This window comes from Oryzias latipes, chromosome 22 (assembly GCF_053564925.1).
Source record: "Oryzias latipes strain Hd-rR chromosome 22, Olatipes_Hd-rR_3.1".
NCBI classification, from domain to species: domain Eukaryota; kingdom Metazoa; phylum Chordata; class Actinopteri; order Beloniformes; family Adrianichthyidae; genus Oryzias; species Oryzias latipes.
Window position 1 is genome coordinate 9,959,643 of NC_136258.1, and position 27,557 is coordinate 9,987,199.

General features: G+C 40.4%; 1 protein-coding gene across 1 annotated transcript in view; it reads left to right on the plus strand.

The window, feature by feature from the left end:
- LOC101159629 (zinc finger MYM-type protein 4) overlaps positions 1-27,192 on the plus strand; it is a 46,332-nt gene extending 19,140 nt beyond the window's left edge. Inside the window, exons 7-30 of the mRNA XM_023952028.2 lie at positions 2,982-3,178; positions 3,494-3,618; positions 4,245-4,479; positions 7,741-7,956; positions 8,045-8,195; positions 8,280-8,395; positions 10,928-11,290; positions 11,385-11,535; positions 12,863-13,038; positions 13,125-13,302; positions 13,422-13,535; positions 14,402-14,445; positions 14,995-15,133; positions 18,517-18,629; positions 18,740-18,857; positions 18,939-19,139; positions 19,226-19,302; positions 20,332-20,461; positions 20,531-20,682; positions 20,760-20,874; positions 21,017-21,265; positions 22,334-22,442; positions 22,550-22,618; positions 23,920-27,192. Of these exons, the coding sequence (XP_023807796.1) occupies positions 2,982-3,178; positions 3,494-3,618; positions 4,245-4,479; positions 7,741-7,956; positions 8,045-8,195; positions 8,280-8,395; positions 10,928-11,290; positions 11,385-11,535; positions 12,863-13,038; positions 13,125-13,302; positions 13,422-13,535; positions 14,402-14,445; positions 14,995-15,133; positions 18,517-18,629; positions 18,740-18,857; positions 18,939-19,139; positions 19,226-19,302; positions 20,332-20,461; positions 20,531-20,682; positions 20,760-20,874; positions 21,017-21,265; positions 22,334-22,442; positions 22,550-22,618; positions 23,920-24,058 (3,677 nt within the window). The 3' untranslated portion in view covers positions 24,059-27,192. The remainder of the gene's footprint in view (positions 1-2,981; positions 3,179-3,493; positions 3,619-4,244; positions 4,480-7,740; positions 7,957-8,044; positions 8,196-8,279; positions 8,396-10,927; positions 11,291-11,384; positions 11,536-12,862; positions 13,039-13,124; positions 13,303-13,421; positions 13,536-14,401; positions 14,446-14,994; positions 15,134-18,516; positions 18,630-18,739; positions 18,858-18,938; positions 19,140-19,225; positions 19,303-20,331; positions 20,462-20,530; positions 20,683-20,759; positions 20,875-21,016; positions 21,266-22,333; positions 22,443-22,549; positions 22,619-23,919) is intronic.
- The last annotated feature ends 365 nt before the right edge of the window (positions 27,193-27,557 follow it).

Sequence of the window (27,557 nt, forward strand, 5' to 3'; positions counted from 1 at the left end):
TATGTGTGCAGTGCTGGAGAAGGACACTGGTGCCTGAGTGGGCTCAGATCCCCCGGGTGGGAACCGCAAACCCAGCAGCAGGCAGCGTGGCGGGATGGCTGGGTCAGACGAGGCGTCTTAGTTTTAGACTGAGGAGCCACGCGGGCCATCCCGGGCCTCAATCTTTGCCACTTTTGCAGGCAGACTGGTCCTCCGCTAGGGACCTGGTACACAGCAGGGCCGACAGCAGCTCTCAGACTCCAGAAAAACTGAGCACTCAGTGGATTTAAACGCATTGGTTCAGTGTCGTATGGATCAGACGATGTTCGATTGGCCGTTCTATGTTACTTCACGGAGAGGATGATTATTTAAAATATATTTGTTATTTTATTTGTTTATTTATGGCCTGCGATCTACCCACATGTCCTTTGCGAACGATTGACGTAAAGAGCCCCCCTGCTCTGCACTGCTCCGTAGATTTCTGGTTACCGTAGGTGGATGTAATTATTAGAAATGCATCAGATCTCCAACGTAAATCTGTGACGCATACTTTCAGGAACAACCATCAGCAGTTCTGGCATCAGCAGAAACAGCAGTGCAAAAAGAAGCCATAACTATAACTGCACTTTGCATTCAGCCTGGCGATTTCTCTACCCATCTGCCAAACAGTACTCATTTTTTTCCCCAGTACATCAAACATATGCACAAATTGATACTTTTTTTTGTAAATAAAACATTTCTTTCTAATATTGGAAATCATGGAATTACACTGTAGGGTTGGGCGATGTCCCTTAAATTGGCCGTTGACGATGTTTGCTGTCAACCATCGGGATGGACGATGATATCGTCGGGGGGGTTGGGGGGGTATTTTTACATTTTTCGTTCTTGTATAACTGCTATTCGTTTTTTTGCTTTTTTCATTTTATTTCCCAATCCGCGATGATCCAGTATAAACTGAGGGAAGTGACTTTAACAAAAAAAGTAACAAACAAAATAGAAGAGAAGTAGTCCGCTCCCGCACTTCCGGGGGAGTGCGGACTTACAGCTTTGTGTTTGATGGGAAGGGGGGGGGGGGGGGGGGGGTACATGAGCGGTATGTGTGGGAGATTTAAGACTGCGATCCGTCCCGCAGCTCTAGGGGTACAATCAACCGAACTCAGAACCGGGTCTAAAAGTGTGTGTCTGAGCACAGCTCGGATCGTCAGCACACACAGCGGTTTGAGCTTCAAAGCAGAAATGTCGCTCAGTCCTTAGAAAACATTCAAACAATCACGCGGATTTGTGTTTCCAGTCGTGTCCCGACTAAATAAAGGCTGATGTTATTCTTACATGTTTACGTGCAGCCAGCAAGCTGCGCCACCCAAAGCTAATGTTGTTAGCCCGTGTTAGCATACTGCTAATCCTGGCTTCGTTCAGAAAAAGCACTGACCACACGGATTAAAATTCAAATGATGAGCGAACAGGTGTTTCATAATAACCGTAACATTATTAAAAGCACGTTTAGAAGATCATCTCGTATTTTACCGAGCTGACATGTCAATGTATATAGCCGCTCGGCGCTGTTTAACAATGTTTTGTATTGAATTGTTACATACAATAAAGTTTGAAGAAAAAAAGCCGCTGGCGGAGTTTATATCCTTCCGTTTTTCAAACCCTACTGCGCATGTGCGAATGATTTATTCCGACGGAAAGTGTGACCTTAGTGAACGTTTTTATATTCTAAAAAACATTTTTCTGGGCCCATGTACACGGTTGGATTCTAATCCGACCATTGATCCCATCAAGATATTTTGTACATGTAACTGCGGCTTATGGTGTCGACGCGCAACGTGGCGGGGGCGTGGCATCACGATGGTGGTCTCTCCATCGGGATGTCAGTCACCCATCACGATGGACGATGATATCGTCCATCGGCACAACCCTATTACACTGACCAAAAATATAAACGCAACACTTTTGTTATTGCTCCCATTTTTTATGGTATGAACTCAAAGATGTGAAACATTTTCCACATACACAAAATAACCAGTTCTCTGAAATATTGTTCACAAATCTGTCTAAATCTGTGATAGTGAGCACTTCTCCTTTGCCAAGACAATCCATCCCACCTCACAGGTGTGCCATATCAAGATGCTGATTAGACAGCATGATTATTGCACAGGTGTGCCTTAGACTGGCCACAAGAAAAGGCCACTCTGAAATCTTCAGTTTTGTTTTATTGAGGGGGTCAGGGGACTCAGACAACCAGTCAGTATCTGGTGTGATCACCATTTGCCTCATGAAGTGCGACACATCTCCTTCGCATTAGAGTTGATCAGGTTGTTTATTTGTGTTATTTATTGTGAATTAGTGCTATTTATTATCTCTTATCTGTTGTTTTTTATTATTATCTTGTTTTTTGAGTAATGGTTACATATTAATTAATTTCTCTGTCTTGGGATGAATTGAAGTTCAATCTATCTATAATTGGCTTTTAAAAGCAGGTTTGCATTCAGTCCTATTCCTTACCATTATTTGAGTCAACAGTTGGATTTTAACCCTTTATCGCAAGATATCACCAGCGATACCCAAAAACTCTTCGACAATTTACACCATCGTCAATCAGCTGATTCTGTTGCGGGGAAAAGCGACTTGTCATATTGGATTTGTGTTCTTTTGTGTTAGTAATGTATTGCAAAAAGGTGAAAAGCCACTTTTCTCTACAACAGAAGGCCAGGGGTGCCACGTTGATTGTGTAAACACTTCATTACTGTTAAGTATTGCATGTCAGCAAAAAGGCTGCAGTTCTGTGCTTCAGACTAAACTGGAATTATGTTTAATATCATTAAAAGTTGAAAAATGATGGTTGTCAAAAGAATGTTAACACTGGAGCTTGTTAAACTGTTGTAGCTTAAACATTATTGGTATTTTGGCATCTGGCAGATCTCAGAACTAAACCCGTACACTAGGGGTGTAAATAAGACTTGTGGACACATCAAAATGTCTCCTTTCTCCTGCTGAAGTTCCAGCAGCTGTCTCCGCTCCAGCTCAGACTACCATTTTCATCCCTGGAAGAGGAGCTGTCCTCCAGGCCATGACTTCCCTTCCTGTCAGGCAGCCAGCTCCAGTTGCACGGCCGATTCCCACTCTGACCATGATACCACAACGCCCACCCCCACCTCAGATGGCTGGAAGTGTTCGCTGCAGCGGCTGCTCCAAGGTACAGGCTAGCATGCAGCATTTGTTCTAGTTGTAAATAAACTTGGGTGTATCAGTGGATAGGTGTTAAAAATGTAGAGCAGTCTTCTATCATAACAGTCTTTTATTTAAATTCACAGACAGGAAAAGTAAGTAGTTGTTTGAAATTGTTTCTGTGTGAAATTGGCTTTTAACTTTAGTTGTTAGTAAAATGAGAAATGTGCTTCTTTACTTAACTCTTCATTTTAGTTCTTAGTAGGCTGTAGCTTTTCTTTAGGCTTGAAAACAGATTTTGATCAAATGAAGACATTCAATTCTGTTTGTAATGGGTTTCAAGGTTCTGCTGAAAGGCCAAACAGCATTCCAAAGAAAAGGGTCAACGCAGCTTTTCTGCTCCACTGTCTGTCTGACAGGCCACCTTCCTCCAGCCGTTAAGAATCGAAACTGTTTCCAGTGCAACAGGTAAAGCTTTTCATCGCCTCTCACATCTCAAGCTCGCATGAGGAGCATATTTGTCCACGACTTTAAGTTTGTAAAACATGTTGTCTAAGGCAAAGAAACAGAGTGGGGTTAGGGGAAAAAATGTCCATCTTTCCAATATTCACATCGAAAGTCCATATTGAAGACTAAAATGCTTGTTTAGCACAAATTCACATTTTTTTTATGTAACTCCATTTTTTTTAAATGGAAGTGAAAATGCAATAATTTATAGCATTTTTATTATTTTCTTGATAGAAATTAGAGAAATATCATGAAGTTCAGGAGAACGATCAGATGACTCCACTACCTTATCAGACTGAGCAGCGCTTCTTTTGAGTTCCTGTCAATAGCAAATGCACACTTACAATGCCGTCAAGCGGTTGTTATTGGGAAATTAATAAATATATGTGCCAATATTGATTTAAAGAAATATCAAATATAAGTTGCTCCAGAGTATAAGTCACAGCTCCCGCCAAACTAGGCAAAAAACTGCTACTTATACTCCAAAAAAAATAGTACCTATATGATAAACAGCACATAAGTGCTACCATTTTGTGGATTTTGCCATTTATTTATCCTCATTTCTTTTCTCTTTTTTTTTAATACAGGGAAATTGCTCAACCGAGAGACATGATCACTATCCCAGCAGAAGACAACACGTTGATGTCCTTCTGTGGCCAGTTCTGTCTGTCTGTCTTCAGACACAGAAAGAAAACCATTGACAGGATCCCTGACAAATGGCCGGATAAACGATTGGAGAAGAAGCCCGAAAAGCCCCTGGAGAAACCCCTGGATCGCCTGCCCGAAAAACTGTTCTGTAGTGTCTGCAAAATCACCAATAGAGTAAGATATTCTGGATATTGTGTGTAAATCTGGGATCTGACACTCTGGCATCACAGCTGACGCACACGGCCACTCTTTTGTTTTTAGTAGAGACGCTTTTGTCAAGTTTGAGCAAGACGATGTTTTTATGCTGTTCGGTGTTGAAAACAAAACTTAATGGGGGGTTATGGGGGGTGGCTGTGGGTGCGTGGCGATCCCTGGGTTGCTTAGGTCGCGTGCCTGGGCTGGCTTGCAGAGACGGGGCACCAGTCGGGGGTGGCCGGCTCATGGGTTCCGGGGGCCCTGGCTTCGTCCCTGGCCTTTGTCTTGGTGTCCGGCGCCCGGTGGCCCCCATGGCTGCCGCCTGGTACGGCTAAGCGCTCCTGTCTTGTGGCCTGGGGGCCGGACGCTGGGTTCGCTTGTGCCTCTGGGCATTGGGGGGGCCCCTGTAGGGGGGCCCTCTCTGTGCCTGGCTGGTGGGGTGGGCGGTCCCCTCCTCCTCCCCTCCCGGGCTGCCTGGGTCCGGATGCTGGGGGGGCTTCTGGCCTGGGGGGCTCTCCTCCCCTCTCCAGGGGCCTCATTTATAAAACTTTGCGTAAGATTTGCGTCAGAAGTGGCGTACGGATGAAACATAGGACGTGCGTACGCACAGAAATATTCGGATTTATAAAACCGTGCGCACGCACATCCTACGCATCTTTCCCTTAATAAATCACAACCAATTCTAAATGCAGCGCAGCTTTTGCGGCTGTATGACACGCCCATAGTTGCCCATAAATAGTCCATGAAACGCCCACAAATGAATATTCATTGATTGCGAAATCATGGCAAACACCGAGAGGAAATTAAAAAAAACGTAACTTCACTCAATGTGAAGTAGAATTTATCGTTGGCGAGGTGGAAAGAGGAGGAAAGTGTTGTTTGGAGGGCAAAGTGTGGGCATTACTAATGCCTAAAAGCCACGTGAGTGGCAAACGGTGGCAGACGCCGTAATGCTGTAGCCTCACAACCTTGGAGCGTGGCCGAAATAAAAAAGAAATGGTCGGACATCAAAGTCGAGGCAAAAAAACCTCTGGCGCTGCATCGCCAGAGTGTGTTTGCCACGGGGGGGGGGCTGACCCCTCTTGATGAGAGACTAGTGGCAAGAATTGGGGAATCCCTTTGTGGAGTGGTGACTGAGGCGCAGGGGGACGCCGACGCACCAAATGCACCGGGTGACACACCCCCAAAAGCCCGCAGAGGTCCAACAGGACGGCTCGAGGAAGTCGGAACCGGCTCATAAGCCACTCGTCCTCGTTTGTCAGCAAGCAAGTCTTCTCTAAAGATGCGTTCACTCCGAATTCTTCCATTTGCCACATCTTCTAAGAGCGCAAGATCAGCCATTGTGCGTCATTACGCATTGTGATGGGGCATTTTATTTCCATCCATTTAATTACATCTGACAAGCTACAGATGTCGGTAATAATCGACTTGGAAATGGGAAATTGTTCAGCGCAAATGTAATTTCTTGTTGCTTTCTGAATGGTTGAGACATACGCCATACATTGTTTTATCAAAAATAAAACAAACTAAAGGCATATGCATGAATACCATAATTCCATAGCTTATGAAGAAATGTTTTACTATGTAAACAACTTTCCCTAGTGGACAATTAATGCATCTCTCTCTATCCATCTGTCTGTCTGATTGCTCCTATATCTGCTCCGCCAGACGGACACATTAACGAGAATATCAGTTTTGTACATAATTTCGTTCTGTTAACTATATTATTTATGACGATGAATTGCACAAAATGCCAATATTGCAGAACAAATTTCACTTTTCTTTTTGCAAATAAGTGTTCATTTGAATTTCTGTTGTAATTTTCGTTTGATTTTTTTGTTTGTTTCACTGCTGATCGATCAAACAGGTGTTCGTGTAGCTGTTAATTGTAAGACTTGCTTTGTGAAGTCTTCATGTTATTTCTGAGAGGCAGTATTGTCATTTTCACTTTCACGTGTTTCTCCCATCTGCTGACGGCGTCGCCATTTCTCATTTCACCCGTTTTTGTGCGTACGCCTGGGTCAGAGCTCGCGTGGAGGACCGCACATTTTCCCGTCAAGTTTGCTTTTTATAAATCTCAACTATTGCGTAGAGAGTGGCGTACGCCTTCTTTTGTGCGTACGCAACGTTTATAAATGAGGCCCCTGGTCCGGCTGGTCTGGCTGGGTAGGATCTGGTTCCCCTTATGAACACACGGTTCACGTCGGCAGCATGCATGTATCTCCACCCCCACGTGCACGTGCACACTGCCACACTCCCTGTCTGCTTCATCCCTCCTCCTTACCTACAGTGTATTGATGGACAGATTTTTTTCGCTCATCTTAGTGTCAGAATTTCACCTTTGATGTAACATTCGTCTTTCCAGCAGATCTGGAATAATTGTTACAGCTTAAAATAATAACTTATTTAAATCCCCCACCTTTTCACCTTTCTTCCTTTTACTGTCTTCCACCCTCCCCTTCACATTCTTCCCCTCTCCCTCCCCACACACACTAAATGTAACAAATAAATAAAAAATAATACGACAAAAAGGGGTTTATACAAATCTACACTCTAGTTTCTTGAAGCTATATAACCTCTTTTTGTGATAGTAAAACCTGTCCAACACAAAAAGCCTTCAGCTCTCATCTGTTTGCTCAGCTGTTGGACAGAACAAGTTAAAAAAAAAAAAAAAAAAAAAAAACTTAATGATCACATTAACCCTTGTGCTATGTTAGATGACCCCACCCTTACATTGACGTGTTCTCCCTACCATGACAAAGGTGGATAAAGGTGGAAAGATTTCATGTAATCCATGGACACCAGTGAAGATCACAAATCATTGAAGAAAAAAGGTTCAGAGCACTGTCTAGTGGGTCTAGATGACCCAACTCCCAACGTTAAAGTGCCTAGGATAGCACAAGGGTTACTGAACAAAATGGTTCAATGATTGGCTGTTAGGTGGCATCAAGATCACTAAATTTGTACGTAAAATCACAGACGGGGAGAAACTGTGATGCGTGACAACAGAGCTGAAAACATTTGTGCCGCAAATGAAAAACTGTATTTTTACTTAGGAAGTTTGTTTTAAAACCGTACATTTTGTTTGCACTTCAGGGAATTTTGATCTCAAAACTGAGTTTTGTTCTCAATGTAGTGGCAAGAATATAACTTCATAGAGCTCAAGAAACGTAGTAAAGTGAATCTCATCTGTTTCTTTCCTTTGTTTTTTCCTTGTTCTTGATGCGATTGCCTCCACAGCAAATTGAACATGAGGTCACCCATCAAGGAAGACTGCACAGACTTTGTAGCGATGCCTGTTTTGTGACCTGGCGTAAGCTGCGACAGTTATCAATGAATTGCTGTGAAGGCTGCGGACTTTACTGTAACAGCAACTCTGGTTCCAGTAACACACTCAGCATTGAGAGATCTCACCTCAACTTCTGCAGTCCAACCTGCATCGGCACCTACATACACGTACGAAACGGTCATTTGTTTCCGAAGATATTTTCCCCTGGCCTCTTGGTAAGCCAGCATAAACTTTGTCCAAACTGTTACTGTGCAGACCTGCAAGAAGACAACGGAGTGCGGCAATTGTCACAAGATAGCAGTAGTGTCCTCTACCATCATGGAACGGGACCAGAAGGGCAAAATTCGGCTTTACTGCTCTCGCGAATGCGTGGAAGACAGTCGACCTCGGCTGCAAACCCTTGTTGGTATGAAACGGCAACATGAAGAAAAACAAACCCAGTATGTGTTGAAACAGTCATTTTTTTAAACTTTTTTTTTCCTTCTTTCAGGTGCTCCATTCCCATGTAGTCTTTGCAAAGTGTCGGCTGTTCCTCAGTATCACCTGGCCTTGTTGGACGGCACCATCCGAAATTTCTGCTCCTACAACTGTGTGACGACGTACAGGGTAGAGCAGAGGCTGCGCTTTATTTTTGCAATCAGGAGCAAAGGCTCAGACCTACAGGAGTGTGTGGTCTTGCATGGTGAAGAACACGCGGCTTTGAAAACAGTGTTGCCTCGTTTATTGCAGGAGATGCGTTCCATAAATGTCCCGCGATAGATGTGATCCGTTAAGTAGACCTGCAGATGTTCTACAGCTGTAAAACTCCTCATTACACACTTTACACATTTCTGAGACAGAATGGAACATTTTTGAAGTGAACACTTGTTTAAACTCTAAAAGTTCAAAGGCCGAATCCGAATTCTTACCCTACCCCGCTGGATCCTCCCTATACCTCCAGTTGTTGTGGCATTGACGTCATCGAGTGGGAGTAACGTCCGAATTAGAAGACACTTTTACTATACCTCCGTTTGGAGGGCTCAATGTGGGGGTAGGGAGAAGCCGTAGGGGTAGGTGAAGAGTTCGGATTCGGACAAACTTTTTTTAGAAAAATAAATCCAGTATTATAGAATGAAAACAAAGATCTGCTCACCATTTATGTACATTTGGCGAGCTGATGGTGCATGAAAGAGATTGATTGACAACAGCCAATCAGGACCCAGAACACGACACTGTAGTGAGAGAGAAAAAAGGGCTTTGAAAACTGCACTGTACAAAAATCTGTGAGACTGAAAGGCTAACTAACCGTGACGTTAAATTTAAATTAAATTAAATTTAAATTAATTTTATTTATATAGCACCTTTCATGACGAGAAGACAGCTCAAGGTGCTGTACACAAAAACAAAAGCAATAAAATACAATAAAATACATTCAATTAGCCCCGCGCAATAAAATACACAAAGACAAACACCAGTGGATAATAAATTAGTGATTAAAATAAAGAGAAACCAGAGAACACGTTGGCAGAGAACACTACAATCCTTCTAGTTGAAAGTTGTGATCACATGGGTGAAGCTCTGCTGCTGTTGAACACCCCGCTTCTTGCAGTGATGCTAAAAGGGAACAGAGTGACTCCAGAGTCCTGTGAATGAATAATGCTCATTTACGGAAAGTGAAAACCCTAAAGAAGAGGTGGGCAAACTATGGCCAAGGCGGCCATAACTATTAAATCTGGCCTGCCAAAGTGAAACCAATTACATTGATAATCCTTATTAATGTTTCATTTTTTAGAGATGGTGCGCTACAAATAAATTGACCTTTGGTTTAAGTGCAGAATTCATTCTGCATTCATGTAGTGTTGGAAGATTTGTCATTTTTTTGGCGTTCATGTGTGTTTTCTGAGTTGGACAGTCGTTTTTCTGATCATTCTAGCACCATATGAACACATCTTTTTTTTAAGTTAGTGTTTTTTCCTGAGGGACATCAACCCAGTAGTACAACTGGCAGTATAATGACAGAGAGAAAAAACACAGTTTTGAAATAAAAATTCTAAAGTGTCCTATTTTAAAAAGACATACTTTAATTTCCAATCAAAATTCAAGCACGTTTTTGTCCATGTTCCATGTTATTTCTCTCTTTTATGAGGTGAAAAAGTGCCACCTGGTCTGGCCCTTTTAGTCAAACTTTAGAACCCTTTGTGGCCCACAAGTCAAACGGTTTGCTCATCTCTGGCCTTAAGGCTCAGAGAATTTTGACAAAACAAAAGATCTCCTTTGAATTTTTCTTAAAATCCCACTCCCATCATTTTTTGCAGAAGCTTTCCCAGGGATCTTTTAATTATGATTATGCCGTTTTTAGCTAAAATCAAAAGCGTGTGTTGTTTTCTAAGACATAGTTTCTGCAGAGCGGCAGTAATTCATTGGAAATTCACATCTGAGTAGTGGGTTGAGATTGAGCAACCCCGCCCCCCTTTCCTCTCAGTTACTCAGAGGTCAGAGCAGGGACCTGCATATTTTCTATGTAACAAATACAACCTTTTTCCAACTGCATTTTTACGTCTGCTCCTGATTCACAACAAGTTGTATAAAAAATATTCAGAAATTGAATTTTGAGCTCAATTTTTATTATATATGTCCTCAATCATCAAAAAATGCCACGTTGCAAAAATTAACAAGTGAAAAACAGAAAAAACAATTTGTTTTCTTGAAAGTTCACAAGTTTTGCAGGTTGCAGATGAAATTATTAAATATTTGCTTTCAATTTTTTTTTTTGCTTCAAAAAATAATCTTTGCGTTTGCAAACAATGGCAGCTATGTCACGCTAAACTTAAACTTATGTGAGCAAAATCAAAGATAGGAAAAAAGCAAGATGAGACACAACGCATGCGAAAACATTTGTTTTGCAAACAGAAATATTTTTTGAAAGCAAAAAAAAAAATTTGAAAGCAAATATTTAATTTTTTCATTTACAACTTGGAAAGATTTGTGTGCAACGTGTTGGCATAAATATTACTCCATAGTTTTGCAGAATGTACAGTGATTCTCTAGCATGTCTGATGTAAATCCGTCTATCAACTGCCCAGTTTCAGGGCCTAAACAACTAAGAACCTTGCTTTCTTGTTGTATATAGTTTTTAAGTAATTAAACATTGTCTTGCAGAAGTCCGGTCCCCCGTCCCAGCCAGACCTGAGCAATGGAACCTCCTCTTCAAAGGACCCCCCCTCCAAAGATCTCTCCAAACAGGGGTCCTTTGCTGTGGCCAGCTCTGTCCCTCCCATTCCCCAAGATCACTCCTCTTTAGTCCCATTCCCCGGTCATCATCCCAGTCACTCTTCAGTGCCTCCACTAGTGCCTCCCCCCTCTGCCATGTCCTCCACCATTCTCCCAGGACAAACTCAGGCCATCTCTTCGTCGGCTCAGCTCCCAAAACTGGCAGAGGGGGGGCGCAAAGACGCTATCAAGCTCACCTGCAATCAGTGCAACAAGCATTTCAACACCAAACCCCTGCTGTTCAGTCACCAGGTAAGAAACATGTGAACTGATTTCATTTAGACATTTATCTGACCACAGAAAACTCCACCCCAAACATGACATTAGTGGGTTTGTTTCCCTGCAGGGTCACATTTCTCTGCTGTGTAGTGTTGCCTGTTCTGAGAAGTATAAAATAGAAAAAAACATCCTTGCGTTGTGCGATGGCTGCAAGCAGGAGAAGGGGCTTTTTGACACCATCACCTACAACCAGGAGGAGCTTTTCTTCTGCAGCGAAAGTAAGAAACCAACAGAATCTTTCTTATTAGCTTAAAATACACATTACTGAGTGAGAAGGGAACAGGTTTCAAATGAAAACCACTTTATTTTAACAAAATAAAGCCAGCTCAGATATTAGCTTTAAGATCTTTTCAACTGTTTGTATTTAAGCAAAAGCAACAAAACTTTATATTTTTGTATTCATGATAATCATGAATTGATTGGAAAACATATTTACATATGCATACATCCACATGTAGGTAAAATAATCATATTAGCTCTCATACATACAATACATGACACACAGAAACCATGAACCCTTTGGAACTGGTGCACAGCGGGTGGGTGTGATAAAACTGCATCAGAAATAAACTTTTATCTTTATAAAAAATATGGAAGATAAAAGTCGATCAGAAGACTGTAGGGCGGTGTGGAGGACCCGCTTTTGGGGGCTGAGCAGAGCTAGCTGTCAGAAAAAATCCAATATAACACGGAAACAGATTATTATTTTCTTTTGGGATGGGGAGCCATGTGAGCAGATTCCAGCCGAGCAGAACACCTGAAATCCAGCAGGAACAGAATTCCAGGAAAAAAAAGTCAAATGGACAGCAGAGCACCAAGAAGACAAAATGAAACTTTTTGGGCCGTCTGGAAGCTGAAGCCCCACAGTCAGAGTGAAGTACATATGTGTCTGTATGACAACATAAGAAAAAGGTCACAGCATGGAGCTGTGAGACCTGAAATGTGCCTCTGTGTGTTCAGCTGATCAGAAAATGTTTATTTATGTGGCACAAAGAAATCTGAGAATTTTGCCTGGGGGTTTTTCTTGTATTTTTTATTCAAAAGCATGTAAATGAGTTTGTTAAAAACATTGGATCTTGTAGTTTTTATCAAGTTACATCTAAACGTCTATTCTAAGTTTTAAAAATGGTTTGTTGAACATTTTTGGGGTTCCTATATCAAATTAAACACTGAAGCAAATTTAAGCACCTTTTTACGAACAGAATTTTCTGATTTTTTTTTTTTCTTTTTTTTTTTTTTTATGATTTTATGTCTAGTGTGTGAATACAACATGGAAAAATGAGAAACTGTCAGGTGATACCAGATAAGCAAGCAAATAGTCCTTCAAATTGAAAATACAGAGGTAAATTCAAAAATAGGCAACAACTAAGTTTTAGGTTCCAAAGGGTTAAATATTGTCTAAAAGGGTTTAATGTCCTTAAAAAGAGTGGGAGGAAGCGAACCTGTACTATCCCACCCCTCCTTTTTTTTAACATAAATTATCACTTGGTGACATAAAACTGTTGAATTACTGACTAATACTGCTTTTTTCTTTTTCTGTCTAAGACTGTAAGGTGCTCTTCAAGCACAACTTGACCTTACGTAACAAGGATCACACCTGGCATTCCTGCTCCTACTGCTCTGGTTTCAGCTCCAAGATGCTTCACAGTCACTATGGAGGCAAAATCGAGCAGTTCTGCAAACCTCACTGCATGTCCCAGTACACGGTTCTGCATTATGGGGTGAGTGGATGGACACCCCACACACAAACGGGACAGTTAAAGTGGTCTGCTGTCATTTTCCTCCCCTTTGCTGCTTCTTTCTGCAGATGAGTCGATGTGATAGCTGCAGGAAACAGGGCTATTTGACGGAGATGCTGCAGTGTTTGGGTTCGGTCCGCAACTTCTGCAACATGTCCTGCCTGCTGCATTATTGCTTCCTTTATTTTGAGATGAGCCAACATGCTAACAGTAACGGCACAGGAACCGCCGCACAGACGCCATGCAGTAAGTCACATGACACTTTGTTTTTCAGCAAACTCCCGTTTTCCTGCTGTTCCAAATTCAGAGGTAATTGTGCGTCCAAATGGTTGTTTGTGGAGCCTGACCTGTTGTTTTTCTGTCAGCTCCCACTCAGCCTCACCACTCCTCAAAGATGAATCCCGTCATAGCCGACGTGGTCTCATTGGCCAATGGCTCTGCCGCTCAGCCCAGCATGTTTGCAGACACGGCCATGACAGGTTGGTTCACACACACCTGGTGTTTCCAAAGACGGCTTGCAGAAATTCCTTTCTGGCTTTCAGAAATCTATGCAACTAATCTTTTTTTTTTTTTTAAATCACACATTATTTGGGCAGAAAGATGATAAATGTTTGTGTGTTTAGAAATGTTTGTATTTCAAACACTACTGATATTTTATTTTAGTATAAAAGTGTGTTCTGTTCCTCAATCGAGGGTATTTTCAGTACAGTGGTTCCTCGTTTATTGTGAGAGTAATGTTTTAAAATTGACCCACAATAAGTAAAATCTACAAAATACTCAGCTTTAATTTTTGTAATTATTATAGATGTTTTAAGGCTGTAAAACTGCTCACTATGTACTTTATACACTTTTCTCAGACACACATTTAACATTTTAAATTTCTTTGAGCTTTTAAGCAATCTGAAAGTTCAAAATTTTGGTATAAAATAAATCTAGTATTAAAAAGTGAAACCAAAGATCAAGATCTTGTCCACATTATGGGATTTGTTGGGGAGAAAACACACAGGACATCACTTAAGAGTCTTACTTGTGATTGGATTGAAGATGTAAACGTCAGAAGCTTGAATGCTTCTGTATTTTACAGGAAACAAGGTATGAGGGAGTTGGATTGACAACAGTCCACAGCTAATCAGCACACAGAATACAATCCAGTGTGAACTAATAAAAACATACAAAATGTCACAAAGAAATTCTGCGATGAAAATGATTTTAGTATGTTTCTGGTGGTCTGCTTTCTTGTGTTTTTTGCATTTTCCTGCACGTCTCCAGTAAAGTAAGTTAGCATTTCTAATGATGGCGTGTTTCACTTATGTGTCTTTCTTTCTTGTGTTTTGTTTTTTCTTAGGAGCACTTCCAACCTCCAACATAGATGGCAGGAACCTGGATCACGTATGTACTCAGCGATTGGGTTATTTGATCAACATTTTTCATCATTTGTGGTCAAGCATAAATTAAAAAAAAAAAAACCGCTTAGACACAACATAGATTAGCCTTAAAACATCATATGAGTTATAGCCACTGAAAATGACCCCACCTGGGAAGAAACCAAGGAAACCTTTACATCAGGTTTTTTGGTTAAGGCAAAGAAGAAGAAGCTAGTTTGAACCTTAATGATATTAAATGCCAACAGATTAATGGGAGAGTTGAAGACGAAGGGAAAGTGGGTTTTTAGAATGGTCCAGGAAGACCTCATCTGTCTACTGTCTTCTCCTTTCCTGAGGTCTGATATCTATATCTATATATATAGATATATATATATATCTGATATGTGATTTGAAGCACAGGGATCAGAGAGTCAACACGGTTCCAGCCATAGTTCAGAACACAAATCAGTACCAAATCTGTCCTCTGTAAGAATCAGACGTATGTTTGTTATTAGGAGTTAAATCAGTTCTTGGTGCTAAAAGATCCTGTTCTGTATTTCACGTTTGTCCTCAGGCTAGCACTCAGACCGACGCCACGCGCCCACCAGCACACCGCCGCCGTCAGATGAAGAACAAGTCGGTTTTGTGTCGACCCTTCACTGTGGACCAAGAAATCATGTGCCAGCTGCCTGAAGCTTGCACTGAATCTAGAGGTAAATACAAGATGTATGTTCTTTGTTTGGATCACATCAAAACTTGTGACCCTTTTTTTTAACACCCAAAAAAAATTTAAAAAATAGGGGAATTATTTTGCAGTTCAATTAATATTGATCAGGGATGGAAAAGTTAACTGAAGGATAAGTTTGAACAGATCAAATACTAACTCCAAATGTCCTGTTAGACAACGTTAGGTCATTTAGAACCTCTTTGGACCTGGCGTCTACATGCATGGACCACATTTTGGGTTATATTACCACAGCAGTTAACTGCTTATTTGTGTAGAGGGTTAGCTGAAATATTAGCTTTGGCGTTGAGAGGTTAATGATGCACTAAATCAAGAAAGCTTTTGTCTTAATGCTAAGCTACGGACAGACCAGGCATGTGACGCGCGTTCAAGAACACACTAAACTAGGGTCCTTGAATGGGGGTTAAGCCCATGGTGTTCACACGGGACAAGCTACTGTTTGCTAGCACATGTCTGCCACCTCCAACTGAAAGAGGCTTGTTGAAGACTTTTTCTCTCACTGCTCTATTCCGATAAATGAAAGACTTGATGTCATAAAGCTCTGGCCGGGCACGAGCTGCAATTATTAATTCCTCCTCCACGATCAATTTTACAACTGACTGACACTTCAATGAATCAAAAGTGACGCCAGCTATAGGTCACTACCAAATCAAAGTCCCTGATTGGTCAAAGTTTGACCTGATTTCACTTGCAAAGCACGTTTAGTGGCCGTGGTTTTGTACGTAAAGCCTGAAAACTGTTATAGAAACTTGCGTAACTAAACAACAACGTTAGAGTTTTAAAACATGCGTTTACCTTGACTTACTATCCAAAAATGCCGCTTGAACGAGAGGTTTTTTAGCCTCTGAAACACAGGATGCAAGACCATAAAACATCCGGCCAGAGCAACCACCCTTTAAGACATTTGTCAGATAATTATTTGAATATTGATCAGTTGATCAGATCAATCAGGTTTGGGTCATTAAGGTGAAAGTCTAAGACTGAGGAAGATTTAAAGATGGTCACAAAAAGCTTTAAATACATTGTTTTTATATCAGATGAACTCGCTGAGTTCTAACAATTTTCTGCTGCAATTTGAAACATTTTACTAACACTATTAAATATTGAAGTCATGCCAGGTGCTGCTCCCCAGAATCCAAAACCCTTCTCTTGTTTTTTGGGGGGTTTATTTCTGTATGTTGCTCACCATTTTCATTAACAGCAGTTGCACCAGCTTTGCTAGCTAGTTCCTCGCAACCCCCAACAACTCCTGCACAAACGGCCAATCCTAAGGAGGAAATCAAGCCGGCTAACAGTGTGCCAGCACGCCTAACTGGGCGGCATTTCCTGGGTAGAAAGGAGACCGGCTCAGACTGCAAGGTTTGCTCACAACGCAAAAGGAAGAGCCGGGAGGAAGAGGAGGCTGAGAGAAAGAAGCCAAAGACGGAGGAGGAGTACGAACCAGAGGGGAAGGAAGGAGGTGAAACATCTGTGAGGAGTGGGGAGCGGTCTGAAGTGAAGGATTGTGGGAAAAGTGAAAGCCAGACACTATACTACTGTAAGACATGCTCAGGGGAGCCCAGCCTCTGTCCTGTGCCGTGCTTTGAACTCTATCACACCCAACTAATCTACAAATTGGCCCCTGAGCTGGAAACTCCAGGTAGGTCTCCAGAGTAACTGTAATCCAAATCAGTCATGAGTAAAGTTTCTGCCCTCAATATCCAGATCTTTTGTGATCAATGTGTTTATTAATAAAAAGTAAGGATGTCTGACTTAAAATAAGAAAAAGTGTTGCCTTATTGTTGTTCATATTGACATCTTCAGAGGGTTATTTAAGTGTGTCACCCAGTTTTTCTCTCCACAGCATCGTGATCTTCTGACTGGAGGAGGAGTGGGCTTTGCTGTACTGTGTGCCCAAGCAAAAACCCTGTAGGGTTGTCTGAGTTCCCACCCACACTACTACGTCCTTTCTTTGTTTTTACAGCTGTTAGAAAAACTAAACTGATACAGTTTTTGGTCTGCAACAAAAGTGTTGACTTTGGTGCTTTAGCGTGTTAATCTAAAGCATTACCTGGTGAAGACAGGGGTCAGACGGTGTGATGCTAGTCAGTCTGTAGTCACTCATTGGATGTCCTCTCTTTGTGTTGTGTATCCTACTGCCATTTTTCTTTTCTGTTGTGATTTATTATTTTACGATTAAAGTGTTTCCATTTCTGTCATCATTTGTGCTGAAGCAGAGAAGCTGCCAGCCAAAAATGTTCATGTTCTCTGGCCTCTTGTTTAAATATAAAATGCATTTTGGTAAAAACAGTATTTTTTTTTGTTGTATTTACCTTCTGAGCTTGTGCAGCTAAATTCCTCTGTGATCAGTATTAAGGTGGATCATTTAGGAACTTCCTAAAACACTTATGTTAATTTTTCAACTGAGGGGCACAATAGTGCATGTAACTTAGTTCAAATGATCTCTTAAGTCCACCTGGAGGGAAGAATGGCAACAAACAGTCATTTCCACAGACAAGCCTATTTAAGTTCTGAACTTCAATGTTCGTGCAAGAGGCAGACAAAAGGTTTACAATCATGTAAAGGTCATGAAATTTCATTCATTCTTTCTAATTGTGATGGAAATGTTGCATTGGAACATCCTCTTTCCTCTTCACTTGAGCTGATTTGTTGGATGTGATGGTTTTGACATGAATGTTGAAGCGATAAAGTCATTTCCTGTCACCGATCAATTCATGGAGTTTCAAGCTTCTTCAGTGCATCTTTCTCTGACCAGAGCAAACTAGTGAAGACTGTAAAGTTCAGTAAGATGAGCCACCATTGTTGGTAAAATAACCTGATTTATATTGTTTATTAACACTTATTTTGTCTGTTTCAAATTCCATCTGCTTCATTTCATTGTGTTGAACATGGTTCAAAAGAAGACTGTTTTTTTAAAAACATAATAAATGTTTTTTTTATTTTAAATGTGTGCATCTGCTTTTTTATATATATAGAGTTTATGTTACATAATAAGAGAGGCATATTATACAGCAGCAGAGAAGTTTGACTATTTCAAATAGAGGATTTTTGGATATCGAAGGGATCATTTGATTAAAGTTGATAAAAGAAGCATTTGTTGGCAAAACTCCCAATACTCCTCTTTTTCTAAAAAGAAATTAAAAAATAAGGATAATATATATGTGTGTGTGGATATAAAATATTAAAGGATAACTGTTCAAATGGAGAGAAGCCTCAAAGAGCCACCTCCGTTAATGTGTGTTCAGAACTCACTCTGTAAAGGGAATGTTTCTCAGTGCCATTGAAATTCTTTGGGATAGATCCGTTTCCCTTCGGAAGTCCATTCACTCTCGGTTTTCCTGTCCTCCGCAGATGTGGAGAAGGTGAAGGTGGTAATGTTTCCCGTGCCGGTGCCGGTCTACATTCCAGTGCCTGTGAACGTGTACTCCCAGGACATGCCGGTTCCAGTGGTTATCCCCATACCTGTGTGTCCGCTTAAGTGACAGCATGACCTTTATTGACAGCTCGCATGAAGTCTTTGAAAGATAGCAGCTGTCATCACCCCCCCCCCCCCCCCCCCCTCCTTGTTCTCCAGGTTCCAGTCCCCATCGCGGTTCCCCCACAGACCAAGGAGATGACGGATGCAGCAGTCCAGTCAGAGGTCGTCGCTGCTGATGAAGAGAAACAGGAAAAGGAGTTTGCTTCCTGTGCAGGTGAGAGAAAGCATTTCTCATTCTCTTATTTTGAAAACCTTATACATGACATAAAACTGTTTCCTTTCATCTCTGCTGTAGTCCAGAGTGATGCTTCTTGTTTTGGAGGCGTTGAGCAGACTCATAAAGCAGGTCAAATGGACAAGAGCTCAGACTCAGCTGAGTCTCAGCCTGACAACCAATCAGAGACGAGCACGGGAAAGAGCGACTCCTCCGCCCCCAACGCCAAAACTGAAGCCCCCCCCTCTCCACTAATGGACTTAGAAAGTGACTTTCCACTTGGTGAGACAACATCCTTTCATTTTTTTCTGTTGGTTTTAAATGAAAAGATTCACGTAAGAATCTTGTTTTTTTTTTTTTTTTTGTAGAACTGTTGGAACATAAGCCGCCTGTTCTTCAGCGAGGAGTGAAGAGACCCAGAGAGGGTTCCTTCAGCCGCAAACGGGTAAAACAACGAACAGTCAACATTTTTAAATTTATTTCTTTCCTCATTCATGTTCCAGAGTCAAAGTGGAAACACAAACCATCTTTTTAAAATAAAACAAAAATCTATCAAAAATCTGGTATAATGTGCTACATCTCTAGGTAAAAACCAAGTTGATTTTAAAAAATGTTTTTTTTTTTTTAATTCTATAAATTGCAGGTCTGATCATTTTGACTCACTCAGCTGCTGCTCAGACTAGGGGGGTTTCTCATGACGTTTTTCATAATGAAACTATTTTTTTTAATAAAGAAACAGTTAAATATATTGATCTGCATAACTTGAAAGGACTAAAGACAAAATCAAGTTATCGTAGTTACAATCGACTCACATCTTCATCATCTGGATTACATCAACTGTTAAAAAAATACTTTTTCACAACAAATAAATAATTGAATTGCTTCAGTTTTAAAGGTGCTTTACAAATTAAAATACCTCGATTGTTTTACCTTTCCCCGTAGCTGGATTTACTACTGGAATTTGCATTATTTTTCAAAGTAAAAGCACAACCGTTTTTGGACGCTGCTGAATAATTCATCCGATTTAGTCATTTACCACAGTTGAAACTCTGTCCTTGAAACAGAATGTCAACATATTTACAGAAGTTAAATTTGGGGATTTTAAGACCTTTTTAAGAAAAAGTTAAATATAATTTAAGACCGTATATATGAAGTAAATAAAGCTGTTTCTTGCTCTACACATACGATTCCGTTGTCATGATTCCTATTGTGCTAAATTTAAATGTTTTTCAACAAACCAGGCATTTTACTTCACTATCTAGAAATACCACCATTAGAAATCCATATTTGCAAGCAATTTATCCAAAAATTCTTTTGAAGGCCTTATTTTAGTTCAGTTAAATGTATGACCTTTAGGACTTCTTAAGGATCTGCAGAAAGCATCTAAGATGCAAAGATAATCTAATTCCAGCTACCAATCTTTGAGTGCTTCAGCAATATCTCAGCTCCTCATATTCACTGTCTGTCCATCCAGGGTCGCAAGCGGGCTGCTTCAGCGGAGAGCAGCGCTTTAGCTGCTCCAGCGACTTCCACCATCAACCATCTGTACGGACTCAAAGCCTGGAAGAACTGGGTCCACCAGTGCAGGCAGCAGCCACAAGAATGTAAGCTGTCAATGCTGTCTTTGCTGCCATGAGTGTCACAATAACACCTGACTTTCCATTTGGCTGCAGCCTGTTCACTGGATTTTAAAGAAGACATCCTTCAGTACGACTCCACAGAGCTCAGCTTTGCTCTGTCTCGCTTTATCAAAGAACTACGCCGGCCAAATGGAGACACCTATAGTCCCGACAGTATCTTCTACCTCTGTTTAGGAATACAACAGGTGCACAGCACACAGTTTCTGGTGTCCATCTTTGTTTTCACTATCATTTTGACTAATCTTCTCCTCTCTTCGATTAGTATATTTTCCTGAAGGGCCGTATTGAGAACATTTTTACAGACGAGCTGTATGGTCAGTTTGCCAGTGAAATCAGTGCAATGCTTCAACTCTGGAAACCCAAGCTGCTGCCGAATGGTAGATTGTTTTTTCTACATTTTATTACATGTACCTGGATGTATTTGCAATATTCTGGATGCATAAAATAAACTCAGATTTACTCTCACCCTCAATATTTTAGCATTATAAGAGCTAAACAAAGCCTGTTTTTTTTTCCCAGGTGGGGTTGTTCCATCCAGAGTGGAGGAATCCTTTCTGTGGGAGTGTAAGCAGCTAGGTGCATACTCACCTATCGTCCTGCTCAACACGCTTCTGTTCTTCTGCACCAAAAAGTTCCACCTGACCACCGTGGAGCAACACCGGCACTTGTCCTTCTCAAACTTCACTCGGCGCTCTAAACCCTGCAATCGTGCTGGAAAAGTATGTTACCTCCACTACAGGCGAAGCACGACTAGCCCTGATCAAACAGGTGAGTCTCATGGTTCACACCAAATAAACCAAAGGATGTGAAACTGATCCTGATCGTAGTCTGCAACCCTACATTTCTAACGTTCCTGAAGGGCTGCAGATTAAATCTTTGCAACCTTCAGTTAATCAGAATCAGAACTACTTTATTGATCCCACACGTGGGAAATGTGTTCGTTACCATAGCAACTGACATCAGAGGGAAAAAACAAAAAAAACAAGAACAAAAAAACAACAATGTAACATAAATGCAAACAACAAGGTGGTATAATTTAAAAAGCTATTTACAGAGCAGTGCAGGTAAAAAGATGTGCAAAAGAAATGTGCAAGAAAAGAAAAGAAAAGACATTCCTGCTAAACAGGAAGTGTCCCAGAAAGAGTGTAGTGTGCGTCCAAATGTAGCAAAAGGAGAAAAATGTATAACAGTATGAGTTGCAGCTTCATACTCGCATAGAAAATACCATCACCATTATCATTCTCCATGGATTGTGAACAAAGCAGTCAAATTTCCACTCTACAGGTTTTGCCTGAACAATTTGCATTTTATCATTTCACTGTTTTAATCGTGAAAACAAATATCCTGTAATCTGTCACTGGGATGTGCGTGTTTGTGGAGACCATCTGCTCTCATTTTTCTTTATATTTTGAAGAAAATAGTTTGTATTAAAAACTGTTTAGGTTCAAACTCTGAAATGAAAGTTTAAAATGAAACTCCAGAGATGTTCTAGACTTGGAATTGGAGAGTAAAATTCATTCCATTTGCGGGAATTTATGATATTAAACACACTCTTTTAGTGCAAACTTCTAGTATGTGTGGAAATTCATTTTTTAATTTGTATTGCAAAGCTGATGATGTCATATAGTTTTAGGGCCCCAGTCCAACCTTTATGCTAAGTGTGAAGCATTGAGTCCCATTTTAGAGGCTTTTGTCATGCGGTACAGTCAAAGTTCTTCACTAGACCTCATATCTGCTTAGATATCCCTACATCACTGAACCCAAAGGCGGTTTTCTAAACTGTATTATTTTACGTTAGAGAGTAATCTGAAGATTTGTTGTTTCCTTTCTTTAAAGTGCTCTTTAGAAAACAGCGGTTGAAGGAGGAAGACCTGGAAATGTTAGAAAATGTAACCTACCCCCTGCACTGTCCAGTGCGGCTTTATGAGTTCTACCTGTCCAGATGGTGAGACCAACACACACACACACACACACACACACACACTGCTATTCAGAACCTACAGCTGTCTTTAGCAGAACTGAACTCACATTTACTGTCCTGATCTCAAACAGCCCAGAATCTGTGAGGGATCGAACGGATGTTTTTTATCTTCAACCTGAGAAGAATGTGCACACAGACAGGTGAGACCAGGACTTCCCAGCAGCCCCTTTAAAACACGTTTAAGATGTAGTGTGTGCGTGCAGACACCGTGTTTGTTACAGGGAGTGGGCACTGAGGGGTTCAAACTGAGTAAACTACTCTAAATACCGCGTAAAATGGTGCTCCCCAACCCTTTGTTGTTTTTTATATAACTTTGTTTATTGAACATTTTACATTTGAACAGACATACAGAGTGTATAATGAGATGTCAGAGCAGGACAGCCATGTGTAAAAAAAAAAACAAGACCCTCCAATGTCAGCCCCACCCTCTTCAACAACCCCCAAAAGGCCAGGACAGACACAAACAAAAAATCTACGTAAATATTAAATAAATAAAAAATAAGACAAGGGGATAAGTAAGCCACTTAGAAATAATAAAAAATAAAATTAAAAAAATAAGTAAGAAAACCAGGGTAACAGCCTTAACCATTCCTTACACCAGCGCTCAGTCAGCCTACACACAGATTGTGAGGAAATGTCAAGGAGTCCATGTGTTGTAATAAAAAAAAAGGGTCCCAGGTCATGAGAAGTGCTCCCCAACCTTTTTCTGGCCATGGACCGGTTTAATGTCCGACTATATTCTTATGGAGAGACTGAAGTTATTAGCGTCTCGATTTTTTTTTTTTAGTTTCCAGTTTCCCTTAACTTTTGAGGTTAAAGTTTATCTTCATCCTCTGTAAAATATCTGCAGCTGATTTAAACTTTATTTGTGACGCAAATTTTGTGTATGAATTGTTACAATGTGATATAGTTTGCCTCTAACTGTCAAACTGTGAGCTAAAGAATTGGCTCCTACTTCAGCCTCGTCCAACTTTAAGGTGCTACGGAAAAACACAAAAGGAAAATAAAACAGGTGTTTTCTAGATAGAATCATCATAAACATAAATCCACATTTTGAACAACTTTATTAGCAGCAACCCCCATAACACTGGACAGCTCGTTGATGAATATTCTGCATAAATATTATCCAATGAGTCCATATCTGGGGTGAAGACTCTTGGTTGTTGTGTTTTAAATGCAGATTTCTTTCATTTTGAATTCAAAGGCTCTTCGTCTGTTTCCTCACTGGCTATTTTCTGTGAAAAGAAACTTTCCAAATATGTTTGGTGTTCTGTCAATGTTGCTAGCTGGAGGTTTCTTTAAGAAAGAAGCTGATGGGTTTTGGACACATGACCGAGCAACGTGACACAAGACATCTGGAAAAGTTTAAGACATTTAAAACTGCAATCTTCTAGGTTTAGTGAAAGTGACTCATGTCTTTCTGGTTTTCTGCCTCAAACAGCTGCCATTGGTACAGTCCTCAACCCCTGGATGCTGCTATTCTGCAGACCATGCTCACTCGTATCTTAGCTGTGAGGGAGGTTCAGCAGGAGCTGGAAGCTGCCCGCCATCGGTGCTCCACAGACGGTGATGCTGAATGACTCCCAGCGCACCTTGAGTCGTCGCTGTGGCGGAGGAAAACGCACATCTTTAGAAAAGCAAGACAATAGGTCAAAATCCCCAAAAAGGCAAATGTTGGAGAGAACTTGTGTTTTGGCATTTCAGAGAGCAGCTAATATGAACAGAAACCCCGTTGAGTTAAGACCGATGGTTTGCAGACTATGAAGATGGAGGTTAAAGGTCATTTATGAATCCACTTCACCACATTTCTATTTTCTAACCCTTAGATGCATTAAAGGGTAAAAGTGTCACAATAAATTTATATTCTTACCTTTTGAAAGAAAACAAAAAGTATTTCCAAACTTTTTCCCCAAAACACTGTCATTGTTAGAATTCCTTTGATATTATTTCAATTCTTCTATATATTTAGCAAAAATGTGAATGGAAATGATTTTCATTACTAAACATTTAGCTTGCATTGTTTGATCTAAAGGAACTCCTTTTGTTTCCTACAGGATTTCAAAAATTCCCATAAACCATCTAATGATCTGAAATAAGGTCATATTCTGGCTGCCTGTCATTACCAGGATAGTTTCATGGTTGTCTGCAATAATCAGAAAATGGTTGCAGCAACAACTTCTACATGTGTGTAGAATTGTCACCACACACACACACACACACAAGTCTGTTTCATTGCTGTCAGTGTAGCAAAAGGATTCCACTTGTGTTTCCAACACAGGTCAGTTTGACCCTCTTATGACAGTTCTGTCTGTGGTGCATCTAAGGGTTACACAAATGGGAGAACGTATTTTAAAACTTTTTTCATCCACTTGATTACTTTCTCAGGAAAGCAATGGCTTGTATGTATTCAGAAGATGCCAGTGTTGAATGAGGATATAAAGCTGACATTGCACACTTTGTTAGAGGGGAAAAGGCTGTTATTTCATTATTACTTTTGGGGTTATTTTGTGGCCTTATTTGTTTTATATGAACTACAGTGGAGGACAAAACTGTTGGTTCCCCTCAGTTAAAGAAAGAAAGTCCACAATGCTCACTGAAATGACTTGAAACGTTCAAAAGTAACAATAAATTAAAATGTATTGAAAATTAAATAATCAAAATCAGCCCATTACTTTTGAGTTGTTGATTAACAGAATTATTTAAAAAACAATCTATTGAAACAGGGCTGGACAAAAATGGTGATACCCATGACTTAATATTTTGTTGCACAACCTTTTGAGACAATCACTGCAATGAAACGGTTTCTGTATTTGTCAATGAGCCTTCTGCACCTGTCCACAGGTATTCTGGCCCACTCCTCATGAGCAAACTGCCCCAGTTGTCTCAGGTTTGACGGGTGTCTTCTCCAAAGGGCATGTTTCAGCTCCTTCCACAGATGTTCAATGGGATTCAGATCTGGGCTCATAGAAGGCCACTTCAGAATAGTCCAACGCTTTTCTCTGAGCCATTCTTGGGGGCTTTTGGCTGTGTGTTTTGGATAGTTGTCCTGTTGGAAGACCCATGACCTGAGACTGAGACCAAGCTTTCTGACACTAGGCAGCACATTTCTATCCAGAATGCCTTGATAATCTGGAGATTTCATTTGACCTTCACAACTTCAAGACACCCTGTGCAGATGCAGCAAAGCAGCCCCAAAACAGAACTGAGCCTCCTCCATGTTTCACAGTAGGGACAGTGTTCTTTTCGTTTTATGCTTCCTTTTTGAGTCTATGAACATAGAGCTGATGTGCTGATATTACCAAAAAGCTCCAGTTTGGTCTCATCTGTCCAAAGGACATTTTCCCAGAAGCTTTGTGGCTTGTCAACATGCATTTTTGCAAATTCCAGTCTGGCTTTTTGATGATTTCCTTTCAACAGTGGTGTCTTCCTTGATCGTCTCCCATGAAGTCCACTCTGGCTCAAACAATGATGAATGGTGTGATCTGACACTGATGTACCTTGATCTAGGAGTTCACCTTTAATGTCTTTGGAGGTTGTTCTGGGTTCTTTGGATAGAGTTCCAACTATCCGTCTCCTCACTTTGTCATCAATTTTCCTCTTCCGGCCACGTCCAGGGAGGTTGGCTACTGTCCCGTGGGTCTTAAACTTCTGAATAATATGTGCCACTGTCATCACAGGAACTTCAAGCTGCTTAGAGATGGTTTTATAGCCTTTACCTTTACAATGTTTGTGTATAATATAGTTTCTAACGTCCTGGGACAATTCTCTCCTTGGCTTTCTGTTGTCCATGTTCAGTGCGGTTCACACCTTTTGACCAAACAGCAATGTGACTATTTGTCTCCCTTTAAATAGTCAGACTGACTGATTATGGGTTTGAAAACAGCTGTGATGTCAATTAAAGGACATATCTGAGTTCATCATGACCCCCTGGGCAGTTAGTTCTTAGTCTTTTATGGAGGTACCATCATTGTTGTCCAGCCCTATTTCATTAGTTTGTTTTTTTAAATACTTCTGTTAATCAACAACTCAAAAGTAATGGCTGATTTTGATTCTTTCATTTTCAATACATTTTAATTTATTGTTACTTTTGAACGTTTCAAGTCATTTCAGTGAGCATTGTGGACTTTCTTTCTTTAACTGAGCAGTACCAACAATTTTGTATTTCTATTATGCATGCAGTTTTACAAAAAAAATTATTTGAGCCATTCAAAATTAGTTTGGACTAAACATAGTTTGACAAAAATCAGGTAAAACCTTTTTTATAAACCAGCAGTCGGTATAATTTCTTCTTTTGAATCTATTTAAGGCCAAGTTTAATTATGTGCACAACTTAGAGAAACTAGCATCTGTAATTATAAAACCCACTTGAATTCACTCAATTCTGTTCTGTTATTATTTTTATGTTAATGATGCTAAAACTGAAAAAAAGTTATTTCTTTAAAAAATGTTGCCAACATCACTGCAGAACTTAAGTAGGTTACATGTGAGATAATGTTAAGGTTTTTAATGTTTTACATTACATTTGGTTTCAATGCAAAACCATTTATGTTTGTTCATTTGTATTGTTTACATCCATAATGAGTCATTTTTATTGTTCTGAAAGATGAATTTGGGAACTGAAAAGGTTGATTTTTGTTCCTCGGCTTTCTGTTTGTTCTCCTATGTGTGTGTATGACTTATTTTTGCCAACTTTAAAATTGTTTTTATCTAAAAACACTGTTTCCTGTTGTCTTCATCTTTGTTTTTTTTGTTTTTTTCATTGTAAAAATGTGGAAGGGTTTATTTTAGAGGGACAAATGCTGGAGTAGAATGCAGGAAAAAAAGCTGCCTTCATGACAAAATGAGGCTTTTTGTGGGGTGTTTTTAGGGCCTATGTCAGGCAAAATCAACGTTTTGGAGCCTTTAAGTGTATTATAATGTTCATTTTTCACAAAAACAACACCTAAGCAGTATTTTGGTCTATTCACACATTACTGAGTGTTCCTCTAAAACCCTGCTCCGTGAGTACCAGCCCCTCCCAGTCCACAAAAACAAGTGGGTCCTCACATTGTGACTTAACAAAGTGAGGAACAGCCCCTT